General features: G+C 32.7%; 1 protein-coding gene and 1 non-coding gene across 2 annotated transcripts in view; both read left to right on the plus strand.

Annotated features, from left to right (window-relative positions):
• The window catches only part of DMXL2 (Dmx like 2), a 109,179-nt gene that overhangs the window by 79,834 nt on the left and 10,550 nt on the right, over nt 1-18,795 (plus strand). Inside the window, 12 exon segments of the mRNA XM_025038842.1 lie at nt 307-472; nt 1,757-2,021; nt 4,093-5,174; nt 5,577-5,768; nt 7,336-7,412; nt 8,968-9,098; nt 10,837-11,085; nt 13,013-13,191; nt 14,128-14,258; nt 14,630-14,715; nt 15,130-15,331; nt 16,219-16,336. Coding sequence (XP_024894610.1) covers nt 307-472; nt 1,757-2,021; nt 4,093-5,174; nt 5,577-5,768; nt 7,336-7,412; nt 8,968-9,098; nt 10,837-11,085; nt 13,013-13,191; nt 14,128-14,258; nt 14,630-14,715; nt 15,130-15,331; nt 16,219-16,336 — 2,878 coding nt within the window.
• On the plus strand, nt 18,041-18,159 carry LOC112469738. The gene has a single exon (XR_003042726.1). It is a non-coding gene; the product is annotated as a 5S ribosomal RNA (ribosomal RNA).

An 18,795-nucleotide genomic window follows, 5' to 3' on the forward strand; every position in this document is an offset into this window, starting at 1 on the left:
GCACAATATTGTTTCATCTTACCTAAAGAGTGGGGTGTTGTTAAAAAAAAAAAGTTGATAAAAGCACTTTGGAAATTGAAAAATGCTCTTGCTTTCTGTTTCTGTATACATAGGGTAATTTGAACTTTCCTTGTTAGAAGAAGGGAAGAGAAGGTTGATAATAAATACCTAGCACTGAAGTTAGTGTTCTTTTTTTAGATGGATGTTTGAGGATTTTTTTTTCCTTCCATTTTTACTAGTTCTATAAAGGATTACAAAATATTTAAAATTTGGTTTAACCACTGGTGTTTGTGCTCTGGTTCCCAGGTCACAGCATGATGAAAAAATGACGACGTTTTTCAGCCACAACTTTAATGAAGATAGATGGCGTAAAGCTGCTTTGAAAAATGCTTTCTCTTTACTTGGAAAACAACGCTTTGAACAATCTGCTGCTTTTTTCTTGTTAGCTGGTTCATTGAAAGATGCCATAGAGGTAAAAATAAGAAAATATGCTATGCTATAATTATAAGAGATTGAAAGCCTGAAAAGTGTATAGAGGAGATTATAGTTTTTTGTCGTATGTTTGTAAGGACAGAGAATAACTACAGAAGTTACTGAACTTAAATATGGGCACTGTGATAAATGAAATTATAAGTAAATTTAAGTGAGAAACAAATGAAAAATTTTGGATAGGGGGTATTTTATGTCAAGGTAAATATATGCATTTCAAGTATAAATGTATGAAAAATGGCAAAAAATGGTTTATGACTATCTTCTGAACCATCTTGTGATTCTGAACTATTTAAATTATATGTAAGTCACAACCTTCTTATCTGGTGTAGAAAGTTCTTTTTTGGTTCTTTTTCTTCTAAATGGGATTCATAGATATGGAACTGAAATTGCAGTTTGTATTGTTTTGTAAGGTAGTTGTCCTACATATTGGAAAATGAATGTGAAGAGGAAAAACTTAGCATTTTTTGGTATATAATCCTGTTAGCTGGTTAAGGGAGTAATTATAAATGTTTCTGTTTATTTATGATATCTTTCTCTTAGGATACTTACTAGCATTATGAACATTCCAAATGGGTGAAGGGAAAATAGAATTGGAAATAATACATGAAAGAAGAAATAGAAATTATCCAACAAAGTGAAAGTACTTTACATTTAGCATTAGTCATATTTTCAAAATTATCTTGAGTATATGATTTTTTAAAAATAACATGTTTATAATTTTGAAATGGGAAGCTTAGGCTAGAAGATACTCAGGCAAAGAAGAGACATGTTGATTGACTTAAAAATATGCAGATTGCCTGAATGACCACAGATTCTCAAGATAAGTTATATTAGAATATAAACTCATAGAGAGTAAAAATAATATGTGGTTTCATTTCATGTGTTATTTGCTAAATAAATAGAAGGCTCTTTTAAATTGGAAATTAAGAGGAACTGATATAAATAAGTTCAGATGTCATAAGTGGCATTAAATTTAAAAATGAATGTCACTAATTTAAATTGACCTAAGTCTGATGTTGATATACTTTGTTTTATGCTTATTTTATAAATGATTTTTCTAGACTGGAAGGTACTAAGTTCTGGTTTCATATTCTTCTTGCTGTTCCTTAATCTATCAGGCAATCATTTAACTACATATACTTCAACCTCTGGACCCCCTCTTTCCTCTATGAGAGTATAAATGGTAGATAATTTCATGATATTGGTGGAATATTTTGTATCTCTAAATAATTATTAAATAAGTATTTGATATTAAAATTTACAGGTATGTCTTGAAAAAATGGAGGATATTCAGCTAGCCATGATTATTGCCCGTTTATATGAATCTGAATTTGAGACGTCATCCACTTATATATCTATCCTAAATCAGAAGGTTTTGGGTTGCCAAAAGGATGGATCAGGATTTGATTGCAAAAGATTACATCCTGATCCCTTTCTGCGTAGTCTTGCCTATTGGGTAATGAAAGATTATACCCGAGCCTTGGACACGTTATTGGAACAAACACCGAAGGAGGAGGACGATTTTCAAGGTAGGACATTTTGTAAGTTTCACCCTTTTTTTAAAGGAAAAGTTTCTGAGCTAATGTTCACTTAGATCAAAAACAAACAAAAAAACGCAATCATTACCAGATTTACTCTTCAACTTTGAGAAATTATCAAAATTTCTTGTGTGGCTGGAGGATTAGTCACTTATTATTTGTAATTGAATCTAGCATTTTGTTATAGCGAAAAAGACTTAACACATATTTTTACTCTCAGATATATTGAGGTATGTAAGATAGGATTACTCTGGCATTCTAATATCATATCTGTTAAACTGAAGCATACAGAATGTTCGCTACATTACAAAGCTCTTTCCATTTAATTACATAGCCAATTTTTTTAAAATTTATTTTTAAGAAGAAATTTTGGCTGTTACATATATTGGTTTAGTGCATGGGCCTGGAAAAGCTTTATTTTTATGAGCTAAACTTTCCTAACTCCTAGTCATCCCAAATAATTTAGATTTTTTAAAGCTTCTGGAGGGTATTTATCAGCATTGTTAGCAATAATTTAAAAAACAGAGCAGCCAAAGTATTCATTAATAGAATAAATTATAGCCATAGTGTAGAAACAGTGCCATTAAATGGCGAAGTGAATTGATGTGTTAATATGTGCTTTAGTATTAAGTGAAAAAAGTAAGATTCAGAACAGTTAGATTCTTTTTGCATTTTACATATTTATGTATTTATTTATGTATTTAAGTATTTTGCATATGTACGTATTATGTATCTATGCCTAGACTCTTTATTTTGCTATGAGCTGGAATACTTCTCTAGAGTACAGCGTCCCTTAGCAACTGTTTGATTATGCTGAAGTCCAGTAGTATGTATAATAAAGGAAACATAAATGACTGATTCATTCTGTTTATTAGTTTTCAAAATAATAGCTTAATTCTTTAACATCCTACAAAGGTTACCAATTAGATTTTATTTTTTAAAGGTTATTTTGAGCTCACAGATTTAGATAGATCTGTGTTTTAAATCGTTGCAGATTGTTATTACAAATGCTCAGATTATCATCTTTAACCAGTGGGAGCCTCTCTTCAATTTCTTGAATCCTTTTGACATTATTCCTTGGTAGTTTCTTTGCCTTCTGGTTTGGCAAGATGTATCAAGCTCATTTGATATATTTCCTGCCCCAGATCTGGAAATGGCCTTTCCTCCAAAGAATAGATTCCTTTTAGTATGGAATAGTAGAGAGACCACAGCCCAGGGATTCTCATTGCTATTGATTTGGTCATCATTTCTAGGTTATTTTGATAATTGGAGCTAGGTAGTTGTTTTTCTCTGAGAATTCATGAGTTCACACTGAAATTTCAAATTGAAATGTAGATCGTAAGGTTCTTCTTAAATTTAAAATTCGTGTCTTATGTTGAAAAGCTTGGATTCTCAAGGCATTAACAATTATTTACTGTATTATGTGCATATAATAGTTTCAGAATAATGATGCAAACACTTTTCATAATAACAATACTGAGGACAGTTAAAACTTTTTTCTTTTTTGCAGCTATTTTTGCTTTTATGATATGTCCCACTAAGGATATACAGTTAAATTACTTGTTTTAAAGTCACCTTACAGTTCCTCTCTGTATGATGTTACCAATTTGATATACAGATTCATTTCTTTAATTTTGCTTTTGTGTGATTTTTAAAAAAATTATTTTCTTTCAAAATAATGTAAAATATAATATGGTTTTGAAATAAAAGTATATAAAACCAAGGTATTTTTCAGAGAAATCTAGCTTCTTTCCTGATCTCTCTACACTGTTCTTCCCTCCCTTTTTAGGGAACCAATTAAAGAATCTTTCATGTGTATTTTCTTTCCATGTAAAAAATATATAAGTGCATGCACATCGCTTCTCCACTTTCTCAGATAAAGGGTAGTTTACAATATACATTCTTTTACTTAATATATCTTGGACATCACTCCATAGCAGAACATAGGAAAATTTTTTTTTAATTTCATCTGTGTAGTTTTATTGATGATGTACCATAGTTTATTCTTTTATAAGTACAAATTAACATAGTACCTTGGATTGTATCTGTTTGATTTCTGTAGTTATCATCAAATCTTGTAACCCAGTGGTGTTTAGTTTCTACAACTACCTTCGAACTCATCCTTTGCTTATTCGAAGAAACCTTGCCTCCCCTGAAGGAACTTTGGCAACCGTAGGTCTCAAAACTGAGAAAAACTTGGTTGATAAAATTAACCTCATAGAAAGAAAATTATTTTTTACCACTGCAAATGCTCATTTTAAAGTTGGATGCCCTGTGTTAGCCTTGGAGGTACTCTCTAAAATTCCAAAAGTTACCAAAATATCTGCCTTACCTGCAAAAAAAGAACAGTCTGACTTTATTTCTAAAAAGGTGGGTGATATACCTTCACAATCAAAAACTCTGAGTGATGACAGTAGAAGTTCTGATATTGATTGGTCAAATGTAACTTCATCACAGTTTGATTGGAGTCAGCCAGTAGTAAAAGTTGAAGAAGAACCTCTTAATCTTGATTGGGGCGAAGATCATGACAGTGCCTTAGAAGAAGAGGACGAAGATACAGTTGGCTTGGTAATGAAAAGTACAGATGTCAGGGGGAAAGAAAGACAAGAAGATCAGAAAGCCTCAGACCCTAATATGTTATTGACTCCTCAGGAAGAGGATTGTCTTGAAGGTGATGCTGAAGTTGATGTGATTGCTGAACAACTAAAATTCAGAGCTTGTTTAAAGATCCTTATGACTGAACTAAGGACATTGGCTACAGGTTATGAAGTAGATGGAGGAAAACTCAGATTTCAGCTCTATAACTGGCTTGAAAAGGAAATTGCTGCATTGCATGAGATATGTAATCATGAAACAATTATTAAAGAATATGCCAGTAGAACATATTCTAAAGTAGAAAGTGATCTTCTGGATCAGGAAGAAATGGTAGACAAACCAGATATTGATTCATATGAGCGCCACCAAATAGAAAGACGAAGACTGCAGGCTAAACGAGAGCATGCCGAAAGACGAAAGTTATGGCTGCAGAAAAACCAAGATCTGCTGAGAGTGTTTCTTAGTTACTGCAGCCTTCATGGGGCCCAAGGTGGTGGTCTGGCCTCAGTAAGGATGGAGCTCAAGTTTTTGCTACAAGAATCCCAGCAGGTATGAACTTCACTTTTGTTTTCAATCTTGGTTATTTTAATAATTTCAATAGTTCTGCCAGTTGTAGCTATAAACCTTTTTTTTTTCTAGTTAATCTAAATGTGTTCAACTTCTCTATAGGAGGCAGATATTTATAATCTACATAGATCTTTTTAGTCTCAAGTTTTGGGAATCAGAAGTAGGCTTAAAAGCTTGAGTCATGCTCATCTTTATCTTCTACACCTAGCATACATAATACCTGGTACATATTGGGTCCTCAATAAATTTTTGTAGACTGGGGGAATAAGTACATGAATATACTATTTATATTTAAATATTCATTGCCAATATTTTTATCAGATAACTATTGTTATTTTTCTCCTTCATTTTAACTATTTTGAAAAAAATAACTGTCACCCACAGGAAACTACAGTGAAGCAGCTTCAGTCTCCACTGCCATTACCTACCACCCTACCTCTGCTTTCAGCAAGTATTGCATCAACAAAAACAGTCATAGCTAATCCTGTATTGTACTTAAATAATCACATCCATGATATACTTTATACTATTGCTCAGATGAAAACACCGCCTCATCCCAGTATTGGAGATCTGAAGGTAATGTAAATTTTATCATTTGATATTGCACACATCGAGAAAGTAAATATGTTATACTTGTTTTCCAAATTGAACTTAGAGGACCTATTTTGAAGTGCTACCTATTCAGTCCTGATTAGTTAAAGACTATTTATCCAATGAATGTAATTTAAAAGTAAGTATTCTTACTTCTGGAAAGTTATTGTCTTCCTTTAAGAGAGGGAAATCATCTTTTGGTAATAAAATTAATTTCCTAGACACTGAATATTCCTTTAGATCCTCCATTTTCTTTAAATGAACCACTAAGTTAGAAATATTTATGATGATTTGCTTACATGGCAAGATATTTTGAAAATACGGGTTCTAAGGGTATTTTCGAGAGAGCCATGATTGATCGGAAAGAGTCCCAGAGAAAGTATCCTTGTAACTGTGTCCCTGATGATTGTGTTGGAGGCTGTACAGGAGTTAGGGGCTGTCAGAGTTTTGGCAGAATTATTACTTAAAATTAACCTATTCACTGTTTTGAAAACTTAAAAATGGATAGATTCCAAGAAACCCTACGGAGCTTGGCAGGATCTGGAGGGTTGATCAGACTTCCACTGTGCTAGCCTAAGTGTATTTGTGCTGTGCTTTTTCCAGTTCCAGTGGCCGATGTCATTTCAGGTCTCAGACTTTGTTCTTATTTCTTTTGTTTGAAAGGCCTGTTTGATCTCTGGTAGTACATTCTTCTGAAGGACCCAAGATATATTTTTCACATCAACCTGTTAGAGACTTCTAATCTACAGCATACATTATTTTAGCAGAGATTATTTAAATTATTTGTTAGGTGAATCGGACACACAGAAAAGGCAAAATGCATATAAATTCTAAGTAAACATTTCCAATTCCTAGAAATTTGGATAAGGCTTTCAGAGTATGAAACTATTTCTAAGGTCCCTTCAAATTTTAAAATTTTATGAGTATGAAGATGTTGATTCAGTATAGCATGTTAGGATGTGGTTTTTATAGTATGTTGACAATTTTTAAACTTTCTAAATAAAATGTTAAGGTTATGCACTACTCATAAGCAGTAAGTAAATTATTTGCTTTCTGGAAAATCAACCATTTTACACGGTGATTGATATGTTTTCTAAACATTTAATTCATTCTCATTGATGAGATCAATTTTTTATTTTCATGGAGGGGAATTTCATAAGGCAAGTTTAAATAAAAGCTCTGAAAACTGTACTTTGTTTTTGGTTTTTTGATTTTTTTTTTTTTAAAATATTACTATTTAAGCTAATTGTTAGCAGTCTAGGACAGACCCAAAAACATGAACATTAGTGCTTTGCTTAGGAAGCCTGGTAAATGGCAGGCTTACAGTGAATAAATATTTGATAAAGATGTGTCTGAATCAATTAGCTTTGTTGTGGGCATGCATATAAAGTTGGATGAGTGTTATTTTAGAAGTTTTAAAGTAGTTGGTAGTGTCATAAAAGGATCTAGTCTTATGATATTGCTAGTTTCCTGGGTATTTTCTAATTTTTAAGATATTACTGTTGTGTAGAAATGTTAGTACAAAATGTAATTTTGGCTGTTTTGGTTTTAGGTGCACACACTTCATTCACTAGCAGCTTCACTTTCTGCATCAATTTACCAAGCATTATGCGACAGTCATAGCTACAGGTAAAAAAAAAAAAACAAAAAAAACACCCAAATAGTATTGATACAGCAAAAATATTAAACTGTTCCAAAGTTATATTGAAGTTCTGTTTCATAGGGACTGAAAAATCCTCAAATATGACTGCCATGTTTCTTTAATAAGAAACATAGAAAGAAAGAATGAAAAAAACAAATAATTATTTGTTTAGTTTAGCTGTCACCTGGTAACAACAGACATATAGAAAATGACAAATGATAAATGGAAATTAGCAACATCACCATTTTTTTTGTTGTCAAGAAAAGTTTTCATTATCCAAAATAATTTATAAAATGAAGTTTTCTAAATTTTTTTCCTTTTTGAAACTATGTCTTTTAGCATTGGATTAACTTCTATTTGTTTAACTGGTTTTCAGTTGAAAGAGGAAATACTTTTGAAAAATGAAAAAGTACATTCCTAACATCGAATTATTAAAATCAGTTTTACTTACTCATATGCGTAAAGCATAAAAGTCTTTGGAAGTGATATCAATTAGAAGTAATGGTTTGAATTTTTTAAAATGTAAAATTGCCTTCATCAGTGTGTACTTTGCATTTTAATGACTTGGACAGTGTAAGTAGTAAGAAATTGAATCACTTAGAAAGATGACCCAGATTTAAATGAATTATATTAATACATGAAAAGTTTGTAACATAGAATCACATTAAATTTGTATTAAACATATGTCTAGATTTTTTTTTCAGCAACCTTTTGTGGGAAGATTTGATATTGCATAAAGAATTACTCTCTCAAAATGGCCTGTACTCTGATTTTAGCCTAATAAGGCCATGTCTAAGTATTCCTAAGACTTAGAAATGTAACTAAGGAAAAAAAGAGGGTTTTTGTAAAATGACTGTGGGTATCTTTATGTTCAAAGACAACTTGTTAGTTATTAATCCCTGGTTAAAGTGGCGCCAAGTGAGAATTCAAATAAATTTTTTTAAATGTGTGTTTTCTAGTTCTTAAGCTATGATTAGCTCTCAAGGGTGTCAGCTTTACTTTTGCTTTTGTATTTTCTTCAACTCCACAAAAATGAGAGAAGTAAATATTTAGACACATTTTGGCTTTAGGATTAGGTATTTCTAAATTATGAGTCTCCAGATTTTAGTTTATAGTTTAATTCAGGATTAAGTTTGCACAATTTTGCAGAGCTAAGAAATGCAACAAAATAGTACCTGGAAACTTTCTAATAATTCTAGTACATTAGAACAATAGTCTCCTTACCTCAGACTTTTTTAAAAAAATAAAATAGATAAACACAGAAAAGATCTAAAGTATTAAGCGGCTTCTGGAAAAGATTTTAAAAGACTAAATGTCATCTGCCCAACATAGTAAAATTTGATAGTTTGGTATTTTGTTTTAAAAAAACTATCAATACACATTTGTATCTAATTTCAAGAACTTTCTAAAATCTTACTAGGACAGTGAATTGAGTTTTAAGAATTTTGTTTTTGTTATAATCATCTAAAATAAATATGTATAAAGTACAATTGCTTATTACCTCTGTTAAGATGATAAATAACAACTTTATATTTGTTTTAGCAGTCAAACAGAGGGAAACCAGTTTACAGGAATGGCATATCAAGGACTTCTTTTAAGTGATCGTCGAAGACTAAGGACAGAAAGCATTGAAGAACATGCAACACCAAATTCTTCTCCTGCTCAATGGCCTGGTAAGAATTTAAGTGTTTTTTTAAATCTTCTATTTGGCAATTCTTTTTTTAAAAGTTACCAACTGGTTTCATGATTGTTGTTCTTTGTGTATTTGGTGAATGGTTTTTTATTAGTTTTTGATGATATTTTCTATCATGGATTAGGACTTCTTAAGTACTGTAATGTCTGAAGGCTTGGAAAGTTAAGGCTTCAGAAGCAGCTGTGTTGACCAGCATAAAAAGAGCAAGGTTTAACATCCTTCGTAAGAGTGAGCACATCATCTTCCTTATCCTTAGAAATTCTGAGTCGTAGAGAGCAGTATCACAGAGATAGTCTCACAGATATATCAGAGAGAACACAATTATTCTTGAGTGTAAATGTATACATTGGGATAGGAGTGACCATTCTATGGTACTTATGTCATGCTGTCTTCCGGTCCTTTTTTTTTGTCTGGTTGGTTCTCTTTCTCATTCACCACATTTCAAACTTCCTCCACTCTCTTATAAAGCCTTTTCTGGTCTGCCTTGTCATTTAATTTTTACTCTGTTTGCTTTGTAACTGAGTTTACATGTTAATGATCATTGTGAAGAGTGGCAGTAGAAAGAAGTGACAAACTCAAAATGTGCATTTAAAATTCATTTATACATAAGTTGGTAGAAACATTGTTTTAATTTTAACTTTTTATTGAAATAATTTTAAACATACAAAGGTACAAAAATAGTACAAAGAGTTTCTTTATAACCTTCAGTCAGAATCCCCAAATATTAACGTTGTACCATACTGCTTTATCATTCATTCCTTCTTTCTCTCTCACTCATTCACTTATGTGTATATATTACGTGTATTTTTCTCTGAAATATTTGAAAGTTGCAGACATGATGCTCTTTTAAATCTAAATGTATCTGTGTCTGTTCTAAAAACAGACATTCTTTTGTATAACCATAGTACAGTTATCAAATTCATCATCTTAAACATTGATATTTTTCTCTATAGATTTTTTTTTCAAATTTCATTAGTAGTCCATGTTACATTTAGTCGTAATTTCTCATGAATCTCATTCTTTCTCATGATATTCACACTTTTGAGAAGTACTAGCTGATTATATTTTAGAATGTCCTTCAATTTGGATTTTTCTGATGTTTTCTTAATATTAGATTCAGATTATGTATTTTCGTCAGAGATATCACAAAAGCAATATTGTGCCCTTTTCAATGCAAAATATCAAGGGGCACATGCTATCAGCTGGTCCCATTACTGGTACCGTTCACTGTGATTGCTTGGTAAGGCCATCTCTGCCAGATTTCTTCTTTGTAAAGTTACTATTTTTTTTTCTTTGAAATGAATAAGGATCTTTTGAAGAGACAGTTTGAGACTATAAAATATACTTTTACCCACTAATTCTAGCATCCAGTGATGATTCTTGCCTGAATCATATATTACTGTGGAGGTCACTAGATGGTGATTTGCTAATTCTGTCATTTCTCCTACTTATTAGTTGAAATTGTACTTAAGGAAGAGCTTTATCTTTTCCCCCTTTAAATTATGTATTCGCTCATTTCTTATATCAGTATAGATTAATAGATTCTTGTTTTATAGGTTATAAGCCATTTCTGTCATTATTTATCTTGTTGCTGAAATTATGGAAATATGTTTTTATATAATATGGATACATAATTTTGGCTAAACTGCAAATTTGGAATTTTTTCCTTCTGGAGAATTATGCTGATATATTTCTTCTGATATTATATATCCTTACAGGTGTGAACTCACTTATTAATCTCTTGAGTTCAGCCCAAGATGAAGACCAGCCAAAATTGAACATTTTGTTGTGTGAAGCTGTTGTTGCTGTTTACTTAAGTTTATTGATACATGCTCTTGCCACAAATTCCTCCAATGAATTGTTTAGACTTGCAGCCCACCCCTTAAATAATCGAATGTGGGCTGCTGTTTTCGGAGGGGGTGTGAAACTTGTTGTGAAACCTCAAAGACAATCAGAAAGTATTTCAGGTAAGATTCATGTATGTAAATGTAAATAATTTCTAATGTTAAAATAAAAGATTTTTTAATATTTAAAAAAAATTTTATTTTGTAGATCAGTGATGTTTAAAGTATATTCCCTCTTGTTATGATAGTAAATAAACTCATGTTAAAATAAGAAACATACAGTATTTTCAATTTAACATTTTTTGGTACTAGAACAAATTTAAGGAGGATAAAAAAGGAATAGAGGAAAGGTAAAGGTAAGTGAGAAGACAAATGTTAAGGAATGAGGACGTGGAAAAAGGATAGTTTTTAATTAGAGAAAGAAGATTTAAATAAATCCTCAGTCTTTATAGAACATACCAGCAGTTGGCTTCAGATTAAGTTTATGGTCATACAAGGTAGCTGTTCCATGGTTTATTTATTCCATTTTCTGTATTTTTTTTTTTTCCTTATGGACTAGAATATAGTTCTCATCCCACTTTTTAAGATGGTAAGATATGGTGAGATGTAGACTAATGCCATAGGAAAGGTTCCATCTTGATGCTGAAACATAGAAATCATCTGTATTCATCCTTTGAAATGGTCATATTACAGATAAGCAATCAGTGGCAGTTTAAAAAAGAACAGGTAAACAAAATGTGGTATACGCATATAATGAAGTATTAGTCAAAGAAAGGAATGAAGTACTCATACATGCTACAAACAGCATGAACCTCAAAAATATGTTAACTGAAAGAAGCCAGACACAGAAGTCACATATTGTATGATTCAATTTATGTGAAATATCCAGAATAGGTAATCCATAGAGACAGAAAGCAGATTGGTGGTTGCCATGGCATAGAGGGAAGGAGCAATGGGGAGTGACTGCTTATGGGGTTTTCATTTGGGGTGATGAGAACGCTTTAGATGGCAGTTGCACAACAATGTGAATGTGCTAAATGCCACTGGATTGTACACTTTAAAATGGTTAGTTTTCTGTAAATTTCACCTCAATTAGAAAAAAAATTAAAGATGGTTTATCTTAGGGTAGTAGTCATGGGCACAGTGAAAAGTGGACATATTCTATATATAATTTGAGGTTATTGTTGATAGATTGTTGATGAATTGCGTGGGAGAAAGAGGAGTTGAGATAGAATTGTCATTTTCTGTGATGAAGAACTTTAGGAGTGGAGTGGGTTGACTTCTACTTTTTGGCCCTCCCACATCCCATGAGTTCCTGAATCATTTTGACATTTCTTTTATGTATTCCTTGTATCTAACCCTTCCTCTCAGTCTTTACCACCCACCAACCTAGTTCAGGCCCTTCTTATGTCATCTTCATCCATCTTCCTCTCTGATTAAGCAAACCATACCTCATCATGTGACTAGCTCAAGAAGCTTTCATGAGAATGCCCATAAGATAAGCTCCTAGCCTCTTACCCACAAGCTATTCCTGGCCTAACTGGAGACTGTTGTTGTTATTGTCCTCCCTAATGCCTGTCTAGCAAAAGTAGTTTGTTTACTCCTCATTTATCCAAATCTTTGATCATTTGTTTTTATTCTTTCTCTTTTCACACTGAGCTTCTGCCCTTCTTTTAAGGCGTGCTTTCATTCTACATATTCAATGAATCTATCTTGAACAGCATAGCCAGAAATAATCACTCAAGTGCTCTCCTTTATGACTTATTGAATATACCATTTATTTTGTACATCTTATCTAGAATTACTTTAGCTTTTATTCTATATAGCACAAAGGATGCTTCATGGCAAGATACTGTTTTATGTTCTATCCTCATCTGTATCTCTGCCATGAAGGCTAGAAAACTGATACAGTAATTAGAATAGTTTAGAAGTACAGATGGAAGTAATTTACTCTGGACAAAACATGTTAAAAGTAGGATGAAAGAAAGGTTAACTCTTTGAATTAATAATGGAAAATAAATGCTGGTTTTTTTCTCCTGTCTTTATTCAGCACCTCCTGTTCCTTCTGAAGACATAGATAAACACCGTAGGAGGTTTAACATGCGAATGCTGGTCCCTGGAAGGCCTGTAAAAGATGCTACCCCACCACCAGTGCCTGCAGAAAGACCATCTTACAAAGAAAAATTTATTCCTCCTGAACTTAGTATGTGGGATTATTTTGTTGCAAAGGTAAGGGGCTTGAAGAATGTAGGTTTTAAGTGTGTCTGTTTTGTTAACTCTTGTACATGCATCAATAGGAATGAGGATAGCTTTTGGATTAAATCACCATAGTTTAGACATTTAACGTGTCAAGTCCAGTAACAGAACAGTCATTCAGGGATGATCAGATACTTGGCGTGGATGAGACAAATTAAAATCATATGGATGGATCTTGAGATTATCATGCTAAGAGAATGAAATCAGACAAAAGGTTGAAAACCACATGATTTCACTTATATGTGGGATATAAAACTGAAAACAACAACAAATAAGATAAATAGAGACTCATGGACACAGACAACAGTCTAGTGGTTACCAGAGGAAAGTGGGGGAGGTGGCAGTAGAGTAAAGGGGGTCAAATATATGGTGATGGAAGGAAATTTAATTTTGGGTGGCAAAAAGAAAATCATTTACGATTTAGGTATAAATCAGAAGTCAGCTTATTAACATGTGTTAGTGTCATCCTTTTCTTGTGACTGGAATACACCTATCTACCATCTAAGTTCCCTTCATCTGATTATCAGTAGTTCCCTTGGTCAGCATGGAGTTAGAGCAGGAGATAGATAGATATTTGGGGGTTTTATCAGGCTGTGGTGAGGCCCCATGACAAGTCTCTGTTTCTCCAAAGCAGAGGAAACGTCTCTTGTAATCAGAATACTCATGGTGACTAGGTCCATTAGACTTTCATTTTGTACCATGTTGGGTGTGTCATTTGCTTTTCAGCATTTTGCTTTTTTGAGCTCATCACCATCTTTCTATTAATGTTTCTTTGTCTGCATGTGTTAACAATGTTGTCATCTTGCTGTGAGTGCACATAAGGGAATACATTTCCCATCATGCCATGTTAAGTTAGGACAAAAATAACTTAATGATGTATTTAAAAAATAACTTTACCTTTTATTGCAGCCATTTCTCCCTTTGTCTGATAGTGGTGTTATTTATGATTCTGATGAAAGCATTCATAGTGATGAAGAAGATGATGATGCTTTTTTTTCAGACACACAAATACAGGAGCACCAAGATCCAAATTCTTATAGGTAAGTAAGGCTTTTCTCTTTTTCTTTTTTTCTTTTTGTAGAAAATCCTTATAATACTGATTTTAAATAAAATTATCATGAATTTATACAAGAACTGACTTAATGTTTTCAACTTAGGAATTCTGTACCTTTGAGGTAAATTTCCAGACACGAGAGTATTTCTTTCACAACTGGTTTCAAAGAATAGTTTACATACAGAGTGCAAACACAAAACATTTTTAGTGAGAAAAAATGCGTAATTTATTGTTGTGCTGTTAGAACTTTCCGGGTGGGAGATTGTGCTAAACAGTTGACAAGAATCATTACTGTGCTTCTCTCATGATTTTATTTTTCAATTAAGGAGAATTTTTTTTTTGTCCCCTCTTGAACAGCTGGGCTCTTCTGCATTTGGCAATGGTTAAGCTAGTACTTCACAATGTCAAGAATTTCTTTCCCATTGCTGGATTGGAATTCTCTGGTAAGTTTGGAATTTGAGAATTAATGTTAATAAATTGCCATCGAGTTCCTCTTAACAAAATTTATATTAAAGAACATTTGGTAAAGAAAATACTGCATTAAATATTTAAGAGATCTTTTTTATTTTATGCTGCAGTCTGTGGTTTTAATACATAGCAGAAATCACTGTCTACCTAGAAGGTAGAAGGAAAAGCAAAAAACCAGACTGGAGAAAGCTAGACATTTTCTCAGCTCATGTTAGAGAGCTGGCCTTCTGCTTTGTTGAAAGCATTAAAAATCTAAATGATACTAGATTAACATTTTCAGATTTATTTATACTTTCAGAAGTTATGGCTATAAATTCAGATTTTATAAATATGTGGATGATGATCAACATTTTAATCAAAATAAAATGACATATTCTATCACTTTTCAGAGTTGCCTGTAACATCACCATTAGGTATTGCTGTGATTAAAAACTTGGAGAATTGGGAACACATCTTACAAGAGAAAATGGATCAGTTTGAAGGTCCACCCCCTAACTATATCAATACATATCCAACTGACCTTTCAGTAGGAGCTGGACCAGCTATTCTTCGAAATAAAGCAATGCTAGAACCTGAAAATACTCCATTCAAGTAAGAATGCTTTTATAATGCTGATGAGTGTAGCTTGGTTTAACCCTTCTGGAAGACAATTTGTCAAAATATGCCGGTAGCCTTCAAAACATAACTTTGAACCTGCAAATATGCCAGTAGCCTTCAAAACATAACTTTTAACCTGTAATCCTATTTCTAGCAGTATATGATAAAAAAAAAAAAAAAATCAGAAATGTGGTTAGAAAAAAAATTTTTCCCCCAGTATTACCTATAATTCAATAGACATACTACTTTTATAATCAGGAAGAAACCTTTATTGGTTTTTTTTTTGTTGTTGCTGTTATTTTAAGAACTTACAGAAAAATTTCGAGATAATCTACATATGCAAACAGGTGCTACTGACCTTTTTTCAGTAATTTAACAGTAAATACATTGTTTTTCATTGATGTTCATCTGGGCTCCTTTTTGGTAAGTGTCATGTTTTGTTTTGGGTTTTGGTTTTTTTTTTTTTTTTGAGGCAGCCTGCTATTATTAAGAGTATTGCTCATAAGCTTGAAAGAACAGGGCTTTTTAGGTCATTAGGATATTAGAAATGAAATTCATGACTTTATTTTCTTGGGTGATAGCATGCTTTAATCAACGGAACCAACCTAAAGTATAATTTAAAAAATGAATAATAAGGGATTCATTTTACTTTCAACTCAATCTGTTCATTCAGAGAAACAAGTTGGAGAATTAATTGCTAGATGAAGGAATGATTTTTAGAAAAACTAAAAATTAAAAGTGAAATGGAAAATTTTGTTGAGCTTAATGTATCTTTGCAATAGATAATGGAGGTTTTGTTGTTTTTTTTTTTAAAGCATCTGAAAATATGAAACACGTTTTCTACAGACTAAAAGAGTATGATATGTTGATTGTTTTACCAGATCCCGGGATTCTTCTGCACTTCCAGTCAAACGACTTTGGCATTTCCTTGTTAAACAAGAAGTTCTTCAGGAGACATTTATTAGATATATTTTCACTAAGAAAAGAAAGCAGAGTGAGGTATTTAAAAAAATTCTGTTGTAATTTTTGTGTAGTTTTCTTTAACATTTCTAATGAAGTCTGTACTTGACTTATTTTGAAATTTACTTTTTGGTTGGAACTTACTATCTTTTATATATCATGGGTAACAGTTTGCCAAACTACAATAAGTTTCTTTTAAGATAAAAGATTAACAATTTTCATTTCATAACTATGAAATGACACAGGTCCCTTGATAAGTCATTATAATCAAGTGAAAGTTGCTCTTTCCTCTTTAGTATTTTTCATTGGACTTTACATGTAATAAACGTTTTTAACCTAAATATAAATTAGTAATGTGATACCATTCAGGATTTAACAAGAATCAGGAATTTGGGAGTTTGGCACTGTAGAACTTAAAATGATCTCTTCCTTATAAAACAAGGGGTCTATAGGTGTTTTATATGAGCATTTCAGTTCATTTGGCCATTTAATGAGGTAATGGGCAATTTGGAGAGTGTTCTCAGAGTACAATGTCAAATGTGATTAAAAATTTGGCAAACAAAATTTATGAGAAAAGAAAAATGAATTACATTTCACTTTGGTGAGTGAAAACCAAGAGGGACAGTCTACAGGATTCAGTTTCCCAAGGTAAAATGTAGAATTTGCTTCTCAGTTTCCCCCCAGACCTAGGGCAACAGAACCTACCACATGCATTCTTTTCACTAGTTACCCACTTACCTGGATGGTATGTGAACAGCCATTTATTTTCTTTATGGATTTAAAAATTATGTACTTAAATGAAGAATTGGGATTGAACTATAGAGATTTTTTGAGTCTTATACCCTGATGGTATTGAAATTTTTGATATAAGATTTGTTAGGGGATTCACAGAGCCAGATTCATTTTCTCTTTCATTTAATCCATTGTTCACAGCATTTCCTGTAGTGATGCTGTGTCCATATGCCATAAAACAAGATACAGAATTAGATTTAAAATCAAGGAAACTTATTCAATTAGAGCTCTGTTATTCACAGAAAGCCAGTTCATTGAAGGATCAATTTTCTGACTGTTCTTCAAATTACTAAACATAATGATTTATTGAAAATATGCTTTAATAATGCATAAGGTTTGTAGGCATTTGATAGTGTTGGATTGTCAGAGCTTCAGAGTTCTGTGGGAAGTCAGGTGTCTAGGTTGTTTGGACCCTCAGACTCTAGTCTTGCCCTTCAGGTTCTATTTTCTCCTCTGTGGTTTCCCTCTTCCTTAACTAAGCCTCGCCCTCTTTCCACCCCTGTCTCCCCTTCTTTATGCCCCCCAGTTTCTGTGCTCTTGGCATCAGCAGCCAAGGTGTGTGTTCTCTGCTATTTTCTATTTATCTCTGTCCCACCTCTCTGTTCATGGAGACCCAGCAGAGGGTCTCCATGAACAGAGAGGTGGGACAGAGATAAATAGAATATTTCTCAAAATATTAAGCATTGGTTGTCTCCAGAGAAGGGAAGTACATGGCTAGGAATTTGGAGGGGAGGAAGAATTTTGGTTATGTACCCTTTTCATACCTTTTGAATTTTAAATTGTTGGGTGAAACAATTTTCTTGTCCAGTGCTATCGAATAGAACTTTCTATAATGGAAATTTACATCTGTTCTGTTCAGTATACTAGTCACCATCCACATGTGGTTATTGAGCAGTTGAAATGTGGCTAGTGTGACTGAAGGACTGAATTTTTAATTTTGTTTAAATTTAAGTCTATGGCCATGCTACCCTGAACAAGCCCAATCCCGTCTGATCTTGGAAGCTAAGCAGGGTCGGGCCTGGTTAGTACTTGGATGGGAAACCACCTAGGAAGACCAGGTGCTGTAGGCATAAAAAAATAAAAAATAAGGGATTGTAAGCTGGCAAGGTTCTTGCGATCTGTGAGGTCAGCCAAGGGTTGCCTCACCTAAAAAAAAAGTAGCCACATATGGTTAGTAGTTAGTGGCTACTGTATTGAATAGTATACATCTGCTGAAAAATTGTTTTCATTAAGAAAAAAAATTAGGAAAAAAATGTTAAAGCTGTTAAGACAAAAACTATTCATAAGTTCAGAAATGTGCAACATTATTAAAACTACCCATCCAATAAGATAGTTCTAGTCTTTAAAATTATTAAATAGGATTTTGATAATCAGTAAATTTGGTAAATGCAGTCAATTAGTAAAATTGGCAAGCTAATTCTAAGTGCTAAAATGTTAGCTAAAAATGTTAGCATAAAAAATGACTTAATAAAATTCCCCTAAGAAATGCTGAAATTTTTATTTATTGAACATATTAAAGAATATTCCACAGACGAGTTTTATGAAATTGGTAAATGTGGCAGACTAAGCTACTTGATTAAAGGCAAATAAGTTCTTTAGAAGTTGAGCTTTTGCTGAGTTGGCCCCTGCACACTTTACTTCCTTCTTTGGCAGCTGCAGTAGCTCTAGGACAGTCGCTGAAGGCACGTTGGAGAACTTGGCCCTTT

Source organism: Pteropus alecto, unplaced genomic scaffold (genome assembly GCF_000325575.1).
Source record: "Pteropus alecto unplaced genomic scaffold, ASM32557v1 scaffold86, whole genome shotgun sequence".
In the NCBI taxonomy this organism is placed as follows: Eukaryota; Metazoa; Chordata; class Mammalia; order Chiroptera; family Pteropodidae; genus Pteropus; species Pteropus alecto.